Here is a 23,956-nt window from a genome sequence, read left to right on the forward strand (position 1 = left end):
CAGTATCTATCTATCTATCTGTCAATGCCCACAGCCAACAGTGTTTATTTTTATGCCAACACATTTTTCTCAAAACTCAATAAAGCCTAATATATACACACATAGAAAAATTACTTTCCAATTCCATGGAATTTTTCCTTCCAGGATTTAAGGGTTTTTTTGTTTGTTTTTTCTTCTTCTTTTTGGAGCAGGAGTTGGATATTCTAAGGGCATTTTTAGAGCTGGTAGAAGCCGGTACATGGGTTTTTTTTCCAAGCCAAGGAATTAGTGGCCTGGAAGACAGGCCAGCTCATTACGGGCTCTGGCCAGATTTGAAGCGGGGAAACGGAGAGAAAGAAGAAGGTTCTCTTAGCTATTTTCCCCCAAATTTAACCCTTCCAACAGGGCCTGTCCACTTGGGCCAGAGGGACACAGGCTTCACAAAGGAGAATGAAGTGGTTACACCGCGTGCATCCCGTGTCGACAGGAGACGTGGGTTGAAGAGGGGCTCTAGTAATCACAGTTCATCTAGACTACTGTTCACGCAACACTTGTGTGGTGTCTTTCAGTACCTGCGAAATAATACGCTCGGGAGAAGACAACGCACACACGCGGCTCAACAACTGGCCCCAGCGTGATGGGACGTGGGCGCCGACAGTGAGTAACCCCCCTGCGGGGCGGGTACCGGCCCGAGGGCCCGGGAGGGAGGGGCACCCACCGCCGGGAGGATCTGGGACTGCAGGATGCGGCTGTTGGGAAGGCCGTTCTGCCTGCTCTCGGTCGTGACCTCGGCCCACGTCACGTGGAAGCCAGTCACGGGCCGCTGGACGGTGGCCTTGCTCAGCTGCCAGGAGAAGCGCCCCGTGACGTTCGTGTCCTGGACCACGAAGGAGGCCGACAGGTTCTCAGGTTTGGCTTGCACTTTGGAATGAACGTGACCTGGAGCAGCGGGAAGAGGAAGGCCGGGTCAGGGGATGGAGAGTGCGAGAGGGGCCCTAGGCGGCAGGTACGTCCCGTGGGGTTCGGCCGGCCGCCTCGGGAGCGCGGGGTCAGACAGTCGCCCTGGCGAGCTGTGCAGAGGCCGCCTCAGCCCTGCACCTTCGTGCCACGTGCTTCTGCTCCCTTGGGCACTACGTTGAGAGTCCTGCTTTGGGGGTGGAAGACAGAGGAAGAATTTTGGGATCTGGCGGGGCCTGGCCACTTAGAGAACAGGAGAGACTGCAGTGAGACGGGTGATATTCAAGGTACTGCAAGAGTCGTCGGAAGTTACTAGAAGGCGCCCAGGGGTCTGCGTCTGAGAATAGCTGCCCCTGTTTTAGGAGAGGCTTGGGAAGGTAAAGACGGGGCGTTCGGAAAGCGTGTCGAGGTGACGCCCATGGCAGAGGGCCGGGATAAAAGTGAAATCATTTACGTAAAGTGCGCCAAAGGACAAGCAGTACACAGACCCTCGGCTTCATTTCTAAAGGGCTGACAGGCCAAAGGCTGTCCGCCAGAGCTGCTGCAATGAGGATGTAATGCGTGCCTTCATACGTATGTTACCTCCCAACTGGGCCGTCACGCTGCAGTTTAGAAAGGGGGATACTTTGGGTTTGTAGGCTCTTGTGAAATGCGGTCTGGAAATGTGTACAGAGTTGCTGACATCACAGCCGCAACCTTGGAAGTTCGCGTGAAACGTACCTGCGTCGCTGGGGCAGCTGACATGCTTGTGGCTTTTGCCCTTCAGAGCGGAGCACGGTGGGGTCGTAAAGAAAACGGTTTCTGCTTTCAAGCGGCCCTTTGGCCGTGTGGGTTGGACGGTCACCTTGTATTTGCAGGAAAATGCCAGATCTTGAAGAATCATGTAATTTTCCTAGAGAGAGAGAATACGCTAACGGTAAATCTCACGAGGGTACGAAATGGGCAGGAGAGGAAATCCTACCTCCACCAAGGCTGTCTCCCTATATATGGGACGTGTGCACCACGGCTTCCATAAAAAGTGCAAAGGAGACAGGGGCCCTGCTTTCATTTATTACAACTGTGAGAGGCTCCCATGGGGTGGGACACAGGCTCCAGAACCCGACAGGACGGCAGCGCTTCCACGTCAAAACAGCCGACTTGCAGCCCTCACGAGCAGGCTCGGGGAGCTGGCAGCAGTGGGGCGAGGTGGGAGGCCGCGCGGTGGGTAACGCTGTAGACAGACACCTAAGTTGTCAATACAAAACAAGCTAACTCGGGCTTCTCTGAGACACAGGCGTGCTTTAGCTGTGAGTGTTTCCTTACGGAAAGGAAGACATTCTTGAGCTGTGTATTGCCTCCCCTGCTGGGAGGGCTGTGATTGCCGCCGGCCGGAACTTTCCGATTAGACAGGATTACGAAAACCAGACTCAACTGCGGGCGGAGTGAGAGGCTGAGGGTATAACCTTACGCTAACGGGAGAGCTGACACTGACGGGCCTAACGAGCTTGTGCGAGGATTCTTCGCCTTTGGGTGTTGGGTGTGCGTGCCCATTCTAGGGTGTGCGTGCCCTTTGGGTGTTGGGTGTGCGTGCCCGTTCTAGGGTGTAGTTGTCAGGGCCTCGTGTACATGTACGAGAGCTGCGGCAGGAGCATCTCTGGGACCCTTAAAGGCAGAACATCACAGGACGGGCCGTATCTTTCATTACCTGGACGAGTTGGTGGAAGTTAGGGATGCAGCAAAGGTGATGCTGAATGATAGTGTCGTATAGAAATTCCCTGGGGGAAATGAGACCTTTTAGGTCATTGTGCCGAGTCAAAGTCCAGAAAACAATTCAGAGCTTTCGTGCCATTAAGGTGAGACGCCCAGAGGCTGGCAGAGTTTCCCCTGTGTCCTGGGAGCTCCCCGCAAGCTGTGTCCTGAATGTCTGCATCTCAGGGCCCGCCCTGTGCTGACTGATGACGTGTGAGGTTGTGAAGGGCCGAGAGATGAGTGAACAGGTGACCCTGTGTCTCCCGCTCCCACCTGGTCATGGGTCCCTTAGGGAGCCCCGTGAGGATGAGTTACCCACTGGACACACGGCCTGCACCTCTCTCTGTCCAGCTTTGTCCCCCGATCAGGTGAGTCTAGAAGCTGTTCAGAATCCGGCATTTCGGCCACCTCCTCACCTGGGTCACGCCCGAGGATGCCTCCGCCCCGGCGGACTCGTTGTGGGCACAGACTTCCGGAAACCACTGCACATGATACCGACTGACACCGGGATCTGTAAAGTCAACACCGATCAGCAAAAAAGAGCAGTCTGCAAGTCACAGTGCACGCAGCCCCAAGTCCTGAAAGCACGACAGACCAGGAAGGAAGGACAGAGTCCTGCAGGTGATCCAGAATTGCGTACACCAGCCAGAGGAGGTGGGTCTCCCAAAATTCTGACTAGAGTCAGGGGGAAAAAGCAATAAGCCATCAAAGGAAAAGCGAATTGCAATACGAGAACCACACAGAAAAAAATAATTAGCAAAGTCATAGCAAAATGACTCCACAGAGGTCTTGAGAATAACCTCGCCATGGTGTCCACGGTCATAAATCCCCCAACGAAGGGTAGCACTCAGCAGCCGTTCTCCTATTTCCTAGGCTCTAAGAGAGACTCGTCTCAAGTCTCTGGATCCTACATTTTTCTGACGAAGCTGATGGAGAGGCCGTCAAGCCCAGGCAGGAACAAAAGCCTTTCCCTCAACTTGAAGACCTGGCCCTTCAGATGTGCTCCATCTCGAGCCTTGCTGTGACAGGCCCCCTCATCAGAAGATACAGGGTGAACAGCCTCCTGGTGCCTTAACGGTAAGTGCATCCTTGCGGTGCGTGTGCGCGATCACTACGGAAACGAGGCCTGCTCTCAAAGCCAGCCCAGCATACGGGCTCCTTCAACGTTTCCACTTCCAGCTGGAGCAGCGCGTTTTCTGCACGTGTCTTTACTTTGGCCGACCGAGTGGAAAAAAAGACACCGTGACGAGAAGCCGGTCACTGAGTGTGGGAAAGGAGGGCCGGGCCATCCTGGGCTTAATAATCACCCCAGTGTGTCCCCGGGTGTGAAAGGCACCGCTTCCCTGGGTGATTAGCATCTCGTCCGAATGCTCACGCCAAGTGTTTGATGGAGGTTTTCCGAGGGGAAAACTCTTGGATGAAATCGGGTGGTTCTGGTGGGAACTTGCTCTGAGCACTTTGGAACGAGAAAAGAACTTTCAATCTGAGAAAATAAACAGCAAGTGGGCACCAATGGTGTTTAGCTAAAAGGGGAACCCTCTGACTAGAGGTTTGTAACTCTTTACATGGCAGACATCAGGGGCTTTTTTTTAAGAAAAGAATTGCACGTTATACATTAAGGCTGAAGTCAGTCATTGAGTGAATTCAAATCCCTTCTTTCAACAAGTGGTGCTGCTCTAGGCATCGCAGTGAAATAACCTCCCAGGAGCAGCTGCTCTCACGCCTCTTAAATCCTAAGGGGGCTGGACAAGTAATAAAGTACATGAGTCAGGTCTCAGGTCGGAGGGAGATGAGCCTACAGCTGAACACGGAGGGCGAGAGAGGTACGGCGTCCCGACAGAGGGTTGCGACTGTCACTGAAACGCTGGCGCAGCTCACAGAGGAGCTGACCTCGCAGGGGAACCTGGAAGGAGGTTGGCACTGGGCCTGCTCGGTGTGGATAACGGGGCAGGGCACCGTCCCACACAACTGTCTGCCACAACGAAAGCTTCTGTATGTGGTGACCCCTCGTCACCACATTGCTGCTGCAGCTGAGGAATCAAATTCTTAAGTCACTGAAATCAATTTAAAATTCAGCGGCTCCACGGGGCTCGTGGCTCCCACATCGGACGGAGTAGCAAGTTCCAAAGTCGGGCACACGGCAGGGCTGACATTCCCTGGTCCGGAGCAGCCGGGGCTGGACTCCAGTTTGCTGCACTCCAGTGCTAGGACGTGTGATTGATACCCGTGGCTCCAGGTCTCCTAAGAACCCCACACACATCTGACAGCATAACTGTGTTTCCATAAGAGGACACGCCGAGCGACACGTCGGAGCCCTCAGCTCTCAGCTCCGCCCTGCCCGAGTCCACGCCTACTCTGGATCTGCCACCTCCGTGAAGAATTTCAGCCAAGCCCAAGGCTTTCCAAGACGGCTCTGCGGCTCTGCGTTTCTACCTCCACCTGAGCTGTTCCCTGGAGGAGCCGGTGTTCCCAGCTTCCTGTCCCATGCAGATGCTTTTCAAACTCAGCGCTTCTAAAACCACACCCTTGATCCCTGCCCTCAATTGCCCTTGCGTTCAGCTTGCCTCTTACTTAATCACGCCTTTTTGTTTTGTTTTCTGTATCTGTGACATCTTGCAGCCTTGCAGACCCTGCCGGGACCGCCCTCGCAGGGTGGCCGCTGCCCCGTGCAGACCAGCTGACCCAGAGCCCCTCCCCAGCACCTCCTCTGTGGGGCCCTCACACTCTGGGCCACCACCCTCGTCACCCCAGGGCCAGGTAGGTGGGGACAGCCCCTGAGCCAGAGCCAATCCTGACTAGCCAATCCTGAGACCATCTTGCCTTTCCTACTCGCCAGAGGAAAGGCTTCTGAGCACAGTTTCCTGCTTCCTGACCGACCCTGGTGCCTCCCCACGTGGCCCGAGTGGTGGGAGGGTCCACCTCCCGGGAGCCGTGAGTAACAAACTACCTTCTCAGTGGCCGTTGTCTCTGTTGCCTTCACCAGACCCGAATAAAACCCACTCCTTTAAGACATGATTAAAATGAACAGGCTGCCTTTTAAGCAGTCCTTCATGGCACTTTTTCAGACACATACACAGCAGTCCACACTCTTCCAAGCTTAATCAAAAACTGGCATGCGTTTCTCATGCAGGTCTACACAATCGGTTCTCGTTATTCACACAAGTGAGGGTTTAGAAAATCACCGTGAATGCAGAATTAGCAAAGCCGGGATGGCTGTTTCTTGGAGAAATACAGTGTTAGTTTCCCCATGAGCTTCTGGTCACCACATTTTTGCCAGCCAGTCAATACATAATCTTATTTTATGTGTGTTTTTCTTTTTTAAAAACTTATTTAATAAAGTCATAATTAACTGTAATATTTCTTTACTTAAAAAACTCTAGTTGAAATTATTTTCATGATCCTGGGTAGCAGGACAGTAAACTTCTTTTGCTTTCAGCCTCACAATAACGCCTCCACTGTACTTTTTTTTTAATCCATCACCATCTCAAAAACGACAAATTTAGACACTTTTTTTTACCTTTTCGGAACTTCATCACACACTACCAACGTGACTAGCACCTCCCAGGCAGCCTCATGCATCAATCGGCAAAGGCAGCACTCCACCACTATGCTCGGGGCCACTTTAACCAGGACAAATCTCCAGCAAAAAGCAAGGAAATGCAACACAACAGACCAGAAACCCACGGCGCTAAACAGACCGGGCAGAGGATGTGTCGCCAGCGTGAGAGTGGAAACGAGAGGGCGGCGTCCCCTCAGCTTCAGGTGGGAACGTGTACGTGGGGCGACTCAAGCCCATCGCCACTCCCTGCACGAGCACCCCCCAGGACTGGTTAGGGGTTACAAATAAACCTTAGTGACCACACGAGTCTTCAAATACACACTCTGTGAGCATCCACTGTGTCTCCTTTCATTTTAAAATCAGTAGCATAAGGTAGCGTTTTTTTTTTTCTTTCGGTACGTGGGCCTCTCACTGCTGTGGCCTCTCCCGTAGCGGAGCACAGGCTCCAGACGCACAGGCTCAGCGGCCATGGCTCACGGGCCCAGCCGCTCCGCGGCACGTGGGATCTTTCCGGACCGGGGCACGAACCTGTGTCCCCTGAATCGGCAGGCGGACTCTCAACCACTGCGCCACCAGGGGAGCCCCCTCCCTCTTCTTAAACCCCTTGCCCGCCTCAGCTTCTGTCTCAAATCTCCCCGTGTTCTCCAGCTCCTCTGGGCACTCACTTGCACTGTCCTCTGCTGCATTGCCCCTCTTTGTGCTGAAACTGGAGTTCCTTCACGCCCGCTCCTGGTCCCTCTTCTCTCTAGGGGATCCCATCCTTATTTAAGAACTTATTTTTAAAGTCTCTGTTATTCTGGTCCAAGTACTACTTTACAACTGTACAGTGTTTTACTATAATAGTTGCTTACAGACACCTGTTTGCAGTGACTTTGCTTAGTTGTAAATAATACTGTTAGCTTGTTTCCATAGAAATATTCCGGCGAATTACTAGTAAATAAGCAAGCAAGTAACAAAGAAGCCAGGGAGAAAAGTGCTTCTGACTCATCCTTATTGTGAATAAACAGAGACTAAAAAAATAATAGAAAAGATCAAAGAAACTAAAAAGCTGGTTCTTTGAAAAGATAAACAAAGTTGATAAACCTTTAGCCAGGCTCATCAAGAAGAAAAAGGGAGAAGGCTCAAATCAATAAAATTAGAAATGAAAAAGGAGACGTTATAACCAACACCAGAGAAATAGAATCCTAAGAGACTACTACAAGCAACTGTATGCCAATAAAACAGACAACCTAGAAGAAATGGACAAACTCTTAGAGAGGTACAATCTCCCAAGACTGAACCAGGAAGAAATAGGACATATGAACAGACCAATTACCAGTACTGAAATTGAAACTGTGATTAAAAAACTCCCAACAACCAGAGTCCAGGACCAGATGGCTTCACAGGCAAATTCTGTCAAACATTTAGAGAAGAGTTAATACCTGTGCTTCTGAAACCATTCCAAAAAACTGCAGAGGAAGGAACACATCCGAATTAATTCTGTGAGGCCACCATCACCCTGATACCCAAACCGGCCAAAGATACCACAAAAAAAAGAAAATTATAGGCCAGTGCCTTTGATGAACATAGATGCAAAAATCCTCAACAAAATACTAGCGAACCAAATCCAACAGTATATTAAATGGATCATACACCATGATCAAGTGGGATTTATCCCAGGGATGCAAGGATTTTTCAATATCCTCAAATCAGTGTGATACACCATATTAACAAACTGAAGAGTAAAAACCATATGATCATCTCAATAGCTGCAGAAAAAGCTTTTGATAAAATTCAACATCAATTTCTGATGAAAACTCTCCAGAAAGTGGGCATAGAGGGAACCTACCTCAACATAATGAAGACCATATATGACAAAACCACAGCTAACATCATACTCAACGGTGAAAAGCTGAAAGCATTTCCTCCAAGGTCAGGAACAAGACAAGGATGCCCACTCTTGCCACTTTTATTCAACATAGTTTTGGAAGGCCTAGCAACGGCAATCAGAGAAGAAAGGGAATCCAGATTGGAAAGGAAGATGTAAAACTGTCACTGCTTGCATATGACATGATACCATACATAAAAAAAGCCCTTAAGATACTACCAGAATACTACTAGAGCTCATCAATGAATTCAGTAAAGTTGCAGGATACAAACTTAATATACAGAAATCTGTTGCATTTCTACACACTACAACAAACTATCAGAAAGAGAAATTAAGGAAACAATCCCATTTACCATTGCATCAAAAAGAATAAAATACCATTCATACTCTGGTTTCTCTTCAGATCATATAAATCTTTTGCCTTTTACTAAAGATTTCCATGGAGAGGGGGAAAGAAAAATAAGAATAAGATACCTAGGAATAAACCTACCTGAAGAGGCAAAAGACCTGTACTCCAAAAGCTATAGGATGCTGATGAAAGAAACTGAAGCTGACAGAGATGGACAGTTATACCATATTGTTGGACTGGAAGAATCAATATTGTTATAATAACCATACTACCCAAGGCAATCTACAGATTCAATGCAATCCCTATCAAATTACCAATGGCATTTTTCAAAGAACTAGACCAAAACATTTAAAAATGTCTGTGAAACACAAAAAACCTCAAAATAGCCACAACAATCTTGAGAAGGAAGAACAGAGCTGGAGAAATCACAGCTCCCTGACTTCAGACTAATCTACAAAGCTACAGTAAATACTAAGGTACTGGCAGAAAAACAGAAATATAGATCAAGGGAACAGGATAGAAAGTCCAGAAATAAACCCACACGCTTATGGTCAATTAATCTATGACAAAGGAGGCAAGAATATACACTGGAGAAAAGACAGTCTCTTCAATAAGTGGTGCTGGGAAAACTGAGCGGCTACATGTAAAAGAAGGAAATTAGAACATTCTCTAACACGATACACAAAAATAAACTCAAAATGGCTTAAAGACTAAAATATAAGTCATGACACCATAAAACTCCTAGGATAGAGTATTGGCAAAATATTCCCTTACATAAATCGTACAAACGTTTTCTTACGTCAGTCTCCCAAGGCAATAGAAATAAAAGCAAAAATAAACAAATGGGACCTATTCAAAATTACAAGCTTTTGCACAGAAAGGAAACCATAAACAAAATAAAAAGATACCCTATGCAATGGGAGAAAATATTTGCAAATGATGCAATCAACAAGGGTTTAACTTCCAAAATATACAAACAGCTCGTAGAGTTTAATAACAAGAAAACAATCCAATCCAAAAATGGGCAGAAGACCTAAATAGACATTTCTCCAAAGAAGACATACAGATGGTCAATAGGCACATGAAAAGATGCTCATTATCGCTAATTATTAGAGAAACGCAAATCAAAACTACAGTGACGTACCACCTCACACCAGTCAGAATGGCGATCATTAAAAAGTCTACAAATAATAAATGCTGGAGAGGATGTGGAGAAAAGTGAATCCTCCTACACTGTTGGTGGGAATGTAAACTGGTGCAGCCACTATGGAGAACAGTATGGAGTTTCCTCAAAAAACTAAAAATAGCACTACCATATGATCCAGCAATCCCAGTCCTGGGCATATATCCAGACAAAACTATAATTTAAAAAGATACATGCAACCCTGTGTTCGTAGCAACACTACTTACACTAGCCAAGACATGACAGCAACCTAAGTGTCCATCAACAGATGAATGGATAAAGAAGATGTGGTACAAATAAACAATGGAATATTACTCAGCCATAAAAAAGAATGAAGTAATGCCATTTGCAGCAACATGGATGGACCTAGAGATTGTCATACTAAGTGAAGTAGGTCAGACAGAGAAAGACAAATATCATGATGTCACTTATATGTGAATGTAAAAAAAATTATAAAAATAAAATTACTTACAAAAAGAAACAGACTCCCAGACTTAGAAAAGAAACTTATGATTACCAGAGGGCAAAGGGGGTGGGGGAGGGATAAATTAGGAGTTTGGGATTAGCAGATACAAATGACTGTATATAAAGCAGATAAACAACAACGTCCTACTTTATAGCACAGGGAACTATATTCAATATATTCTAATAACCTATAATGGAAAAGGATGTGAAAAAGAATAGACATATATCTATGTAATACTGAATCACTTTGCTGTATACCTGAAACTAACACAACATTGTAAATCAACTAATACTTCAATAAAAAGTTCTTTGTTTTGGGGGAAAAAAGAGGGAAAGAAAAATGAAAGGACATTGATGCCCTACACTAGCTGCTTACAACAATAATCAAATCCGGGTAAAAGGTAGAGAAAGATGAAACAGTATAACTCCTAGGAGATAAGGAGAGTATCTTTGTGACCCTGGCATAAGCAAAGATGTCTTAAAGAGCGGTAAGCCTCAAGGAAACAAAATGATGAACTGATAATCTCTAAAAGTAAGAACTATTAAGAATGTGAAAAAAATAAAAGTAGAAAATACTAAGATGAAACCAGCAGATGACTCATATACTCCACCTATAAAGGACTCTTGCAGGACAGGCTGGCTAAACAGTTGAAAAGTGCTTTGAAAAACAGGAGCTCCATTGCCAGTAAACTTATGAAAAGGTGTTCAACGCCTGGATGACCAGAAGAATGCAAATTCAAACGGCACTGAGCCATCACGTCACACGTACCGGAAAGGCTCAACTGAGAAAGACAGGACATGCCTCATGGGGGAAAGCATGTGGGGCAGTGGGGACCATCTTACCCTCCTGGTGGGAATGTGCACTGGTCCAGCCACTTCGGAAATTCTCAGCATCTTCTAAAGGTCATCATCCTCTATGACCTAAGAATCCCACCCTCTGGGGGGGAATAGGTACACATGTGCATCAACAGACATGTATTCATAGGCTCTTCACAGCAGGGCCATTCTGAATAGCCCATCCCTGGAACAAACCAAATCTCCATCAACTGCTGAAAAGATCTGGACAAACCAAATCTCCATCAACTGCTGTACCAGGGACGACTATGCAGTGATATAAATGGATGAACCACGGCTTCCTGCAACAGGATGGACGGGTTTCCCACATGCAGTGTTCACTGTGAGAAGACTGATGCAAACTGTATGATTCCATCTGTATACATTCAAATACACGTAAAACAAATCTTCAATTTTAGAAGTCAGGAAATGGTGGTTACTATTCTGTGCTTAAGCTGTTTGCACCTCCCGTGTGTGTACATTTTCATTTCCTTACATGAGATGTGTACATTTCCAGTATTATATTAATATGTTGTTTTATTAATATGTCACATGGACATACAATTCTAATTTGAAATTGATAAATACAGTCATCCTTTGGTACCCACTGGAGAGTGGGGATTGGATCCACACCCTGGATACCAAATTCCAGGCTGCTCGAGTCCCACAGTTAGCCCTTCGTATCTGGGGGTTCTGCACGCTTGGATTCAACCAACTGCCAATCTTAAAGATTGCACAAAATCCACATTTGGTTGAATTCACAGATACAGAACCCACTGATGTGGAGGGCTTGGCTGTACAATAGATCAAATAAATTTTACAATTTAATATTAACTTAAAACTATCATTAAATGTCATATATGGATATATTAACATATAGTTTTATAATTAATATTCAATAAATAAAATTTAAATTAACATATGATAGTAATAAAACATTAACATGATTGGTAATGTTATTTTAGCTAGAGAATGAATTTCAGCAGCTTGGAAGAAAATTCTGGAACAAGAAGAGCTCCAACACCAATATCCCCAATGGCTCGTGAGCCAATACCCTGAGTGAAATAGCACTTCAGAAAAATAAGAAGAATTTTAAAAACAATTCTTGAAACAATCTATTGTTTTTTGCTTAAAATAGAGTTTATGTCTTAAATGCACAAAAGTGATAAATATAAAAATGTATGTCAAGTAACTCTAAAAATACTATTCTAAGAGTACAGAAAACAAAGAAACAAAAGGAATTTATCCCAAAGATAAAGAGAAAAAAGAATCTATTCTAAGGGTGACTGTTCATTGCAGTATTGATTGTAAGATGGAAATTCTGAAGGCAGCTAAGTGTGTGACTGTAGTGGAATCATTATGGCATAATATCTATCAAGGCAGCCATTTTAAAATGTTATTAAAAATACCAACAATATAGAATGCCAATTAGCATTTTATGAAAATGTGCTTTACAAACACACACATATACATATAAAACAACTGAGTGAGAAACAGGTATAGGAGACTTCTGAAAGAAAATCCAGTAAAATGCTATTTCTATGAAATACTGAGAAGAGAATCGGCTCTTTTATTCTATTTTCCAAATTATTTGCATTATAGGTCTTCTAATTTAGAACAAGAATTTACAGTGCAAGATAATGACTGTCTCAAGTGTTTGGGACACAAGATCAACCTTCTTAGGAAAGACATGAAGACAGGTTAATATCCCTGAAATGATCAAATGTAAGCAGCAGATTTCAGTATGGGATACAGATTCCTGGGAATCAGAGGCAACCCATTCAGACTTCAGAAGAGCAAGGCATTTAATAATAATTTTTTAAAAAGAATGTGTTTTGTTCAGCTACCGTTTCCTTAATATCAATAGTGTAGCTCGACGGTGACGTTTGCACAAGCGCCCTTACATCACAGCGCTCTTCAATGCAAACAACAAATATAAAACTCTGAGAGGAAAACATAGGCAGAACACTCTCTGACATAAATCCCAGCAAAATCATTTTGATCCACCTCCTACATTAATGAAAATAAAACCAAAAATAAACAAATGGGACCTAATTAAACTTAAAAGCTTTTGCACAGTAAAGGAAACCATAAACAAAATGAAAAGACAACCTACGGAATGGAAGAGAATATTTGCAAACGATGTGACTGACAAGGCATTAAGCTCTAAAATATACAGACAATTCACACAGCTCAATATCATGAAAACAAACAACCCAGTGAAAAAAATGGGCAGAAAACCTAAATAGACAGTTCTCCAAAGACATACAGATGGCCAAGAGGCACATGAAAAGATGCTCAACATTGCTAATTATCAGAGAAATGCAAATCAAAACTACAATGCGGTATCACCGCACCCCAGTCAGAATGGCCATCATCAAAAAGTCTACAAACAATAAATGCTGGAGAGGATGTGGAGAAAAGGGAACCCTCCTTCACTGCTGGTGGGAATGTAAATTGATACAGCCACTATGGAGAACAGTGTGGAGGGTCCTTAAAAAACTAAAAATAGAACTACCATACGACCCAGCAATCCCACTCCTGGGCATATACCCTGAGAAAACCATAATTCAAAAAGAGTCATGGACCACAATGTTCACTGCAGCTCTATTTACAATAGCCAGGACATGGAAGCAACCTAACTGTCCACCAACAGATGAATGGCTATAGAAGATGTGGTACATATATACAATGGAATATTACTCGGTGATAAAAAAGAATGAAATAATGCCATTTGCAGCAACTTGAATGGACCTGGAGATGATCATACTAAGTGAAGTCAGACAGAGAAAGACAAATATCATATGATGTCACTTATGTGCAGAGTCTTAAAAAAAATGACACAAATGAACTTATTTACAAGGCAAAAACAGACTCACAGACTCAGAAAACAAACTTATGGTTACCAAAGGGGAAGGGTGGCCGGGAGGGATAAATTGGGAGATTGGGATTGACATATACACACTACTGTATATAAAATCGATAACTAATAAGGACCTACTGTGTAGCACAGGGAACTCTGCTCAGTATTCTGTAATAACCTAAATGGGAAAAGAATTTGAAAAAGAATACACGAGTGTATGTGTAAAACTGAATCACTTTGCTGTACACCTGAAACTAACAGAACACTGTTAATCAACTCGACTCCAATAGAAACTAAAACTTAGCAAGAACAACAACAAGTAAACAGAAGCATCTGCCCACCTTCGGTCTTCTTCCAGTACACCTTCACTTGCAGCTGGCTGTCTTGATAGAACGGAGCTCCGATTTCCAGGAGGCGAGTGGGCCGTCGTCTTTGAAACGGAGGCTGTATTTGCATCACACTTTTTCTAGTTTTCCCAAGTTGTTCTTCTGCAACAAAGCACAACATTCTGATTTACTTGTTAAAAATAAATCTGTAACCTGACAGTAATCCCAGTGTATTTAATTTCACTCTGCTATTCATCCATATTTACTGCCTGATTTTTAAAGTAAAATGTAACGTGACTACACGTTCCTTCCAGCTCAAGTTGACGACACCTCCCCCTTCATCACACGCTGGAATGCATACCTAAAAGGAGACTGTATACATTACACGGGATCCCCCGAACTTAAAGTGGGAATCAACATACATTCACCAGCCCGGAAAGATGTTCTGATTTCAGTAACAGGTGGAAGTCGTATTTCTCACAATAGATAGACTTTTGTGCAGTTATGAAGTAAATGAAGTCGTATTAAAATACCATTTCATGAAAACAGTATAGGTAGCTTTTCACAGAAGTACCAGCATGTTATGTTCCTCCATCTTTAGAGAGCCAGGTGAGAATTTATACGGCTTAGCAGGACGTATACCAAAAATCCCTGCCCTCAGGTCTCTCCTTTACCAGTTCACTTATTTTACAAGTTGTACGTTTAGAAATTCCGTCCTTGGAGACAAGACTTTTCTGCTTTCAGAATTCCAAGTAGCCCTTTGAGAGATAAAACAGCTTAAGCTGTATTGATTATAAAGCAGTCAGAAATGTGTTATCAAAACTTTTCCAATAGAGCTGTGAGGTCTGCATTCTTGAGAAGGTGGGAGGAAGAGGGAGAGATGAGGATGAATGCAGAGAAATGCTGACCTGCGGTGAATCAGGAGAAGGAAAGGAAAACTGAGGACCCGGAAGAAAAAGCACATCGAGTGTGTACTTCTCCTTACCGGGGTGTGCCTGTCAAACCATCCATGCAATGGATCTGATTAAAAGGAATGGGATAGTTACATTAGTTGGTACTTACATTTTAGTTTAAATAATTCAAATGAATGTTTGGATAACTCTGGCATTTATTAGGTTAAGGATTCTGCACCCAATAGCACTGTGTGTATGAGGGGTTCCCCGTACCACCGATTCTCAGACCCCAGCGGGGTGTCCTACAGTTCAACTCAGTTCTGACAGTTTCTACCTGCAGACAGCATCAGATCCCACAGGGTAAGGGCTCAGTGCTGCAAGACTGCGCCCCCCCGCCCGCTTCAGATGCGAGTCACGAGTCCAGGTTGGCAGCAGTGCTTCTGATGACCTGCTGTAGATGGGGGGGTTCCAGAGACCCCTTCCTCAGATTCAAATAACTTGCAAGAGCAATTCACAGAACTCAGAGAAAAAATTTACTTGATAGATTACCCGTTTATAATAAAAGGATATAACTCAGCAACCTAAGTGTCCATCGACAGAGGAATGGATAAAGATGCAGTACATATATACAGTGGAATACTACTCAGCCATCAAAAAGAATGAAATAATGCCATTTACAGCCACATGGATGCCCCTAGAGATGATCATACTGAGTGAAGTAAGTCAGACGGAGAAAGATAAATATCATATGGTATCACTTAGATGTGGCATCTAAAATACGACAGAAATGAACTTATCTACAAAACAGAAACATACTCACAGACATAGAGAACAAACTTATGGTTACCACAGGGGAAAGGGGGGAAGCGGAGGGATAAATTAGGAGTTTGAGATTAAAATATACACACTACTCTATATAGAAGAGATAACCAACAAGCACCTGCTGTATAGCAGAGGGAAATATACTCAATATTTTGTAATAACCTATAATGGAAAATAATCTGAACAAGAATAGGTGCATGTGTGTAACTGAATCACTGTGCTGTATACCTGACACTAACACAACACTGTAAATCAATTACACTTCAATTTAAAAAAAGAAACAAACACAAAACCACAGACAACAGTAACAAAAAAGACTGTTCTAGGGATGAGGATCTATAACGTAGAAAAACTTGTATAGAAATGTTCACATCAATATTGCTTGTCATGTAAACCCATATTTAGCTCACGTAAACAAGAACATCTGTCTTCAAAGTTAATCATGTCTAAGCATAAAATTTGACTTGGATATATGAAAAGTGAGTGGGAAAAGAAGGATCTAAGTCAGGAAGAGGCAGATGGAAGTGATGCACACGGCCGGGTGTGGGGAAAGGGGGCGGAGCTTCCACGTCTGAGGGTCTAAGGGAGCCCCTCCCCCAGCACGCGTTCACCACCGCGGAAGCTCTCTGAACCCCGTGTTTCTGGATTTTTACAGAGGCGTCATCACACGGGCGTGCTGATTAAATTACTAGCCGCTGATGGCAAACCTCCGTCCTCAGCTCGCAGGTGGAGGTGGGCGTTCTGGGGGCCAGGAATGTGCCGAGACGGGATAGCAGGAGACGCTGCTTCCCAGCCTGCAGACGCCAGCGCAGCGAGCCTGGAGCCCAGAGGAGGGCCTGGGACACGGAGCCCTCAGAAGGCTCCGCCCCCAAACGCATCCCTTTCTTGACACCACCCGGCGGTTAAAGAATCCTGCTGCTTACACCTAAAGCATGTTTCTTTTAAAGAATTAAAGGCTTCAGATTTTCACAAGCCCATTTATGCTTCTAATTCCTTTAAGAACCTGTGATGGGAAGAAGTCGCCAGCAGACTACCAAGACAGTTTAGAAAACGGTGTTTAATCTCTCTGTAAATTGTCTTCCTGCTGTCTTTTATATGCCATGGAAACATTCATTTCTCATTACAGACCTAAGGACGTGTGAATATATATATACACATATATGTATATATCTCAAGATCGAATCTTTGCTGCTTTACTGAATATTTCCAGCACAGACACGCATGGACATGCCCCATCCCCCATGTAGGGACAGACGCGATAGTTCAGTCCTGGGAGGACGTCCTTGACTCGGAGTGTGTCCTCCACTTTCAGCAGGAAACAAAAATGGAATAAAATTCATTCCTTCACATTCTGAAGAGGTATGAGGTCTGATTTATTTATACTCTTTAATACTCCTGAAAGTTAAAAGAATTGAGTGACTATGCTATTTCTCCAGATGTCAAAACTCTGATTACCTTTTCAGATTGAGAGATTCAGAGTATTTTCTCTCCACTCCATTTTTATTTTGGAGAGCTGGAAGCATATGCCAGTTGCATGAGGCAACTATAGAAAACATTTGGAATCTGTCAACCCTGGAAATACTCCTCCTACCTCCAAAAAAGCAAGTTACATTTCCATTAAAGATAGTATTATGTCTTTCCTCCTTCAAGGGACCCTTTTAAAAAACTGTATGAACATTCAGGCTTTGCTTGCATCGAAATATTTATCATTAATACACCTGGCACCCCGCAGACCTGGAAAAATATAATTCAAAAAATAATTTATATGCTGACATTTACTACACTCATTCCTATAAAATATAATTTCCCTTGTTTATACTATAAAGTTGTAGTTATTCCTTACTTCTAGTTGCTTCATGATGAAATATAGTGTTCTTGTAAAAGTCATATACTAGTGTTTACGAGATTATATATCAACACTGGGTTATAAAGAACATCCTGACACGTATTCAGCTATATCCTGCCTCATCCTTTGTAAAACCAGTCTCTTCTGTCGGCTACGCTGACACCCAAATAACATGTATTATGACAGGTACTTTGCACTATCACTTCTTATTTTATTTTTCTGAATCCGCAGGACAGGCATCAGTTAATCCTAGCATAAAGTGGCCTTTGGTAGGTTAACTGTCACGTCTCTATTGGTCAGGTAAAACGTTACCTCATTGTACAAGATGATTAGAAAGTGACCATAACACTCAGCGTCTTGCGGGAACAGGAGTTGGTTGCGTGCGCGGGTAAGAGCGGGAACAACTGACTGGTCTGCTTTCACAGGAGTTCCTGAAGCAGTGCTACAGGCCACGCCTAGGCTTCTGGAGCACGTGGGCTCTGACGGCTGCTGTGGGCACACAGGCGGACAGTCCCTGTTCTCTGACCTAGACGAGACCTTAGTTGAGCGGATGTACTTTCCAAGGGATAGGTCTAGACCCCACAGACTGGAATCTGTCGTGTGCAAAAGGAAGGACGCTTCCACCGGAGATTCCAGAGGACAGGGGAAGACACTCAGGGGTGAAGGACAGATGCGTTTGTATCTGGGGGGATCTGAGTGGCTCACTGAGAGGGAAGAATTCAGTCTATGTGATGCCTAATGGCTTAAAGTGAGAGAGAAGGGTTTGTAATCATACCCGAGAGGAAGGGAGAGGGAGCTAATTAAAGAGGATCTCACCAGGTGTGTGTGGGGAGATGCCCCAGGAAGAAGGAGAAAGCCCTAGATGTGCTCTGGAGACCCAGAGTCTGTAACAGTTGTGTCTGTGGGCTGGACCATGAAGAGATTCTCGATGACATGACTTCAACAATGGCAAGCCAAGGCTGGGTTTTCCTCTCCTTGTTCTTGGTTGTGGGCAGAAACACATATTAAATTATGGGAGTTTGCAATCCCATACCAGTCTCCAATGGGGAAGGAATGTTGTTTACTGGAAAAGCCAGGAGACTAAAAGGCAAACTTATTTTACACAGTAGAGGAAATCCCCACCACCAATAGAAAAAAAAAAAAAATGGGTCTTAGGAGAAGCAGAGGTTTAAAGGGTTTTGGTTTGAGAAGACATTTGGGGAGGAAAACATGGGAAAGCAATAAAGGATGAGATCTGTGGAGACTTGCAAAGAGAAGATGTAGGTGACAGTCTTGAGAGTGGAACTCAGGAGAGTAACCTGTGATATGGTTAATATTTTCTAAAGAATATTTTGCCAGCTGTCTACAAAATGGATATTTAAGAAAGAGTGGAGACAAATATTAATTAGGAGATTACTTTATAAGAAAGGTGACAATGGGCTGAACAAGGGCAAGACTTGGACAGATCCCACACAGAATCTGAAATTAGAGTCAAAAGGACTTTCTAATGAACTGGATTTCTGAAGAGAAAGCAAAGCGAAGCATGACGAATGACCTCTATGGATGGCTTGAACAAAAGGGGGAATGGTGGGAACTTTGGGGGCATGAGAGCCTGGGAGAGGAACGGGTGTGAGAGGGAAGTGAAGAGCTTGGTTTGGGGGTGTTGCATTCGAAGTACCTGTTGGCCATCCCAGGGGAGGTGCTGAGCACATACCTCTGCTTTCAGGGAGCATCAGCTGGGAGACACAGGGTGGCCTTCGCACGTGGACGGTTATGACACCCACGGGAGTCACTGATGTCTCCCAGGGAGGGAACTGACCCCCCCTCCACTCCCCACCCCCAAGCTGATTCTCTGCACAAATGATGCTCTCTTCCAACTCTGCGCTTGTGTGGGGTGACACGCTGTGTCCCACGGAGCACCCATTCTTCAGGACCCAGGAGGAGCGCTGTGCTCTTGGTTCCCACCGCCATGTCTGTCTGTCTGCGCCACGCTTCCCTGCAGCTCTGTGTGCAACAGACTGGTCTCTGTGTAATCATGTTGACATGTTTCTCTCCCAAATTCAACAGTAGGCGCTTTGAAGGCAGAGATGGAAATGTGTCCAGTGCTGCAGTAATGTGTGTATGAGTGTGTCTGCACATGTATATGTACGCATGTGCGTATATACAGAACATATATACACATATAAATACATGGTACACATATACTATATAACGTACAGTCTATATAGTATATATCCTACAGTGTACGTATCTTTATACTATAATACAGTGTACAGTGGTATAAGGTAGTAATTATTCCCATCATTAGACACAGTTTGCTGAATGAATGGAGGACTGCATTAAAGAAATCAATGAATGGTGCAAATGTAAGTTGCAGCCACTATGGAAAACAGTATGGAGGTTCCTCGGAAAACTAAAACTAGAGTTGCCATATTATCCAGCAATCCCAGTCCTGGGCATATATCCAGACAGAACTGTAATTCAAAAAGATACCTGCACCCCTATATTCATAGCAGCACTATTTACAATAGACAAGACATGGAAGCAACCTAAGTGTCCATCAACAGATGAATGGATAAAGAAGATGTGGTGCATATATACAGTGGAATACTACTCAGCCATAAAAAGGAATGAAATAATGCTACTGGCAGCAACATGGAGGGACCTAGAGATTATCATACTAAGTGAAGTCAGAAAGAGAAATACCAAGTGATACCACCTGTATGCAGAATCTAAAATATGACTCACATGAACCTATCTAGGAAACAAAAACAGACTCGCAGACATAGAGAATAGACTTGCGGCTGCCAAGGGGGAGCAGAGGTGGGGGAGGGGTGGATTGGGAGTTTGGGATTAGCAGATGCAACCTATTATATATAGGATGGATAGAAAACAAGGTCCTACCCTATAGTACAGGGAACTATATTCAATATCCTGTGATAAACCATAATGGGGAAGGACATGAAAAAATATATATGTATAACTGAGTCACTCTGCTGTGCACCAGAAATGAAACACAATATTGTAAGCCAACTATACTTCAGTAGAATTAAAAAAGAAAGAAAAGAAAAGAAAAAGAAATTGAGAGGCATCTTCCCCCAACCCTCCCACCTCCTGCCACCATTGAATTATAATCTCTGGGCATGGTGCCCTACCACTAGCATTTTTACCAACAACTCTCTAGTTGACTGTAATGTGCAGCCAGGCTAAAGAAAAAATGACTTCGAGCAACTAAGCTATTGAGACCCTACCCGTGTGGTATACGTTGTCCAATGAACATAAGGATTTTCTGGCCCTGTTTCATCACACCTATAACACTGGTATTGACTTCCGCCTCATTCTTCCTCTCAGCTGGAAGCTGTCTAATGCATGATATCTTGCCTTTAACATGTCACGTGCTCCATAAGTGCTGTCATAGATATTACTAAATCTGACTCTAAAATTACTCTTGAAATTGATTCATAATCATATAATGGACATATTGGGCCTATTTACAAAGTGTAAGACTGGACCTCCCTAAGAACAGTCAGGCTGAAATCAGGCACACAAATTAATGCTGTTAAAACTGAATTGTGTAACGCGGGTTTTAACCAACAAGGACCTACTGTATAGTGCAGGGAACTCTGCTCAGTAGTCTGTAATAACCTAAATGGGAAAAGAATTTGAAAAAGAATAGATACGGGTATATATATATATAACTAAATCACTTTGCTGTACACCTGAAACTAACACAGCATTGTTAATCAACTGTACTCCAATATAAAATAAAAATTTTAAAGATCAAAAAAAGGGCTTCCCTGGTGGCGCAGTGGTTGAGAGTCCACCTCCCAATGCAGGGGACACGGGTTCGTGCCCCGGTCTGGGAAGATCCCACATGCCACGGAGCGGCTGGGCCCGTGAGCCGTGGCCGCTGAGCCTGCTCGTCCGGAGCCTGTGCTCTGCAACGGGAGAGGCCACGACAGTGAGAGGCCCGCGTACTGCAAAAAAAAAAAAAAAAAAAAGATCCAAAAAGGATACGTGCGCCCCTGTGTTCATAGCAGCACAGTCACAGCACAGCACAGCCAAGACATGGAAACAACCTAAATGCCCATCGACGGAGGAATGGATAAAAAGAAGACGTGGTGCATATATACAATGGAATGCTACTCAGCCATCAAAAAGAATGAAATCATGCCGTTTGCAGGAACATGGATGGACCTAGAGAGGATCATACTAAGCGAAGTCAGTCAGAAAGAGAAAGACACATATCTTATGATATCACTTACATGTAGAACCTAAAATATGACACAGATGAACCTGTCTATGAAACAGAAACAGACTCACGGACATAGAGAACACAGTTGTGGTTGCCAAGGGGGAGGGCATTGGGGGAGGGATGGAGTGGGAGTCTGGGGTTAGTAGATGCAAACTATTACATAGAGAATGGATAAACAACAAGGTCCTCCTGCAGAGCACAGGGCACTATATTCAATCTCCTGGGATAAACCATAATGGAAAAGAATATATATATATATATATGTGTGTGTGTGTGTGTATATGTGTGTGTGCCTAACTGAGTCACTTTGCTATACAGCAGAAATTAACACTGTAAATCAACTCTGCTTCAATAAAAAATATTGATAAAAAAATCAGTGAAGTTACTAAACACATAGAAATGTTTCCATGAGAATTTTTATGTAAAAGTTGTACTGTATGCAAACTTATACATAGAAACAGTAGACTTTTCAAATCCATTTCATCTCCAGAAGGACTACTTCTCAAATAGGTAGGAAGCTCTGTTTCTAGAACTATTTTGAAAGCATCATTTCAAATGGACCTGCTCGTTTGGATCCTATTGTTTCCCAGGTGGTAGAAGATAATTACGGGCAATCCCTGCGTCTGACAGTGCAGAGCCAGCCTTGCCTTTCCTAAATTCAACAAGCTTGTCACACCTTCCGTGTCTGACCAGGCCCCGTCCCGGGATGAAAGGCAGATCCCACGGGACCCTGCGAGCCTGGGGAAGCAGGACCCGCGGAAACCCCTGGCGGCCTCTCTCGGGCTCGCCTTCTATCTGCCCATCCCCAGATGCCTGGCCAGGAGCTTCCCCACAGCTCTTCTCACCAGTCCCCACCTCTGAGCAAAGCCGGAAACTCCACGTAAGGCATTTTCCAGCTCAGAGGTGAGTGTCTCATAAGACTCTCCCCTTGCTTTGCTCAGTTCATGGCAAACAGACTAGTTTAGAACCACTGGCAACAAGGAAGCGGGTATGGGAATGATTTAGTCACTGCCCCCAGTGGAGAATTAGGTAGCCTTTTGCAGCAATTGCGACCACTGTGTAAAACCAGGAGAAAAGAAAAAAGGGCATGTCGCATTTTTAGGAGGGAAGCAACAGTTAACTGTGCGGACCCTCCTTAAAAACAAGTACACATACGCACAAGGACCCCAAATCATGGAAGTATAAACATCTGTTCGAGTGAGACACCCTTTCTTCTTAAACGTCCATTATAACGCCAAAATACTGCACATAAAACTTAGGATAAAAATCCTAAGAAAAACTCAAAGGTAAAATTTGTACACATCCTAGTTCAAAGGACATATTTACGTGTAAGAAGACTCTCATGTAAAGACTGCAAATAGGAAAAAGGAACTCGAAGCACTTACTGCTGTGGACGGCGTGTGCGGACGTGAACTGGAGGGAGACCTTGGCGCTCTTGAGGCGCGTCTGGCCCCAGTAGGTGACAGCCTGCAGCTCTACTGTGTAGTCGCAGTCGGGCTGCAGTGGCTCCAGGGTCACAGAATTCTGAGACTGCAGGTGGAGGGAACACACACAGATTCTGTTACAAGCCGCCCTGCCTCTGAGCTTCCCTGCACAGCTGCTGTGTCCTTGTGAAGCACACCAGCTCCTCTCTGATGTCTGCCCGGACTATCTAAGATCACAGATCGTTCTACATCTTTAGCATATGAAAATCCGCTTTTACCGCGGATCAAAATAAACGTCATACAAAGAGCACAAACACGTTCTTTTTGAAATTGTATTCCTAATCCCATTATTGGATGCTTTCCGGTAGCAGGAAAATGAATAATTCTGTCCCCTCACTCCTTACTAGATACCACCTTACAGAGAGAAGAAAGCTATAAAGATTAAGAATTCGGGGCTTCCCTGGTGGCGCAGTGGTTGAGAGTCCGCCTGCCGATGCGGGGGACGCGGGTTCATGCCCCTATCCGGGAGGATCCCACATGCCTCGGATCGGCTGGGCCCGTGAGCCATGGCCGCTGAGCCTGCGCGTCCGGAGCCTGTGCTCCGCAACGGGAGAGGCCAAAACAGTG

The 23,956-nt window shown here is 44.6% G+C and overlaps 1 protein-coding gene, 1 long non-coding RNA gene and 1 pseudogene across 2 annotated transcripts in view; 2 read left to right on the plus strand and 1 right to left on the minus strand.

The window, feature by feature from the left end:
• Positions 1 to 23,956, minus strand: part of ANOS1 (anosmin 1) — a 191,677-nt gene that overhangs the window by 5,845 nt on the left and 161,876 nt on the right. Inside the window, exons 8-12 of the mRNA XM_027095459.1 lie at positions 23,291 to 23,435; positions 14,126 to 14,272; positions 3,081 to 3,175; positions 1,657 to 1,828; positions 698 to 918 (exon numbers count right to left, since the gene is read on the minus strand). Coding sequence (XP_026951260.1) covers positions 698 to 918; positions 1,657 to 1,828; positions 3,081 to 3,175; positions 14,126 to 14,272; positions 23,291 to 23,435 — 780 coding nt within the window. The remainder of the gene's footprint in view (positions 1 to 697; positions 919 to 1,656; positions 1,829 to 3,080; positions 3,176 to 14,125; positions 14,273 to 23,290; positions 23,436 to 23,956) is intronic.
• LOC113614144 (uncharacterized) lies at positions 448 to 19,799 on the plus strand. The gene is made up of 3 exons (XR_003430469.1): positions 448 to 636; positions 5,284 to 5,421; positions 16,481 to 19,799. It is a non-coding gene; the product is annotated as an uncharacterized LOC113614144 (long non-coding RNA).
• Positions 8,474 to 8,565, plus strand: LOC113614199 (uncharacterized; annotated as a pseudogene).

This window comes from Aethalodelphis obliquidens, unplaced genomic scaffold, assembly GCF_003676395.1.
Source record: "Aethalodelphis obliquidens isolate GAN/ISIS:26980383/991018 unplaced genomic scaffold, ASM367639v1 scaffold91, whole genome shotgun sequence".
NCBI lineage: Eukaryota > Metazoa > Chordata > Mammalia > Artiodactyla > Delphinidae > Aethalodelphis > Aethalodelphis obliquidens.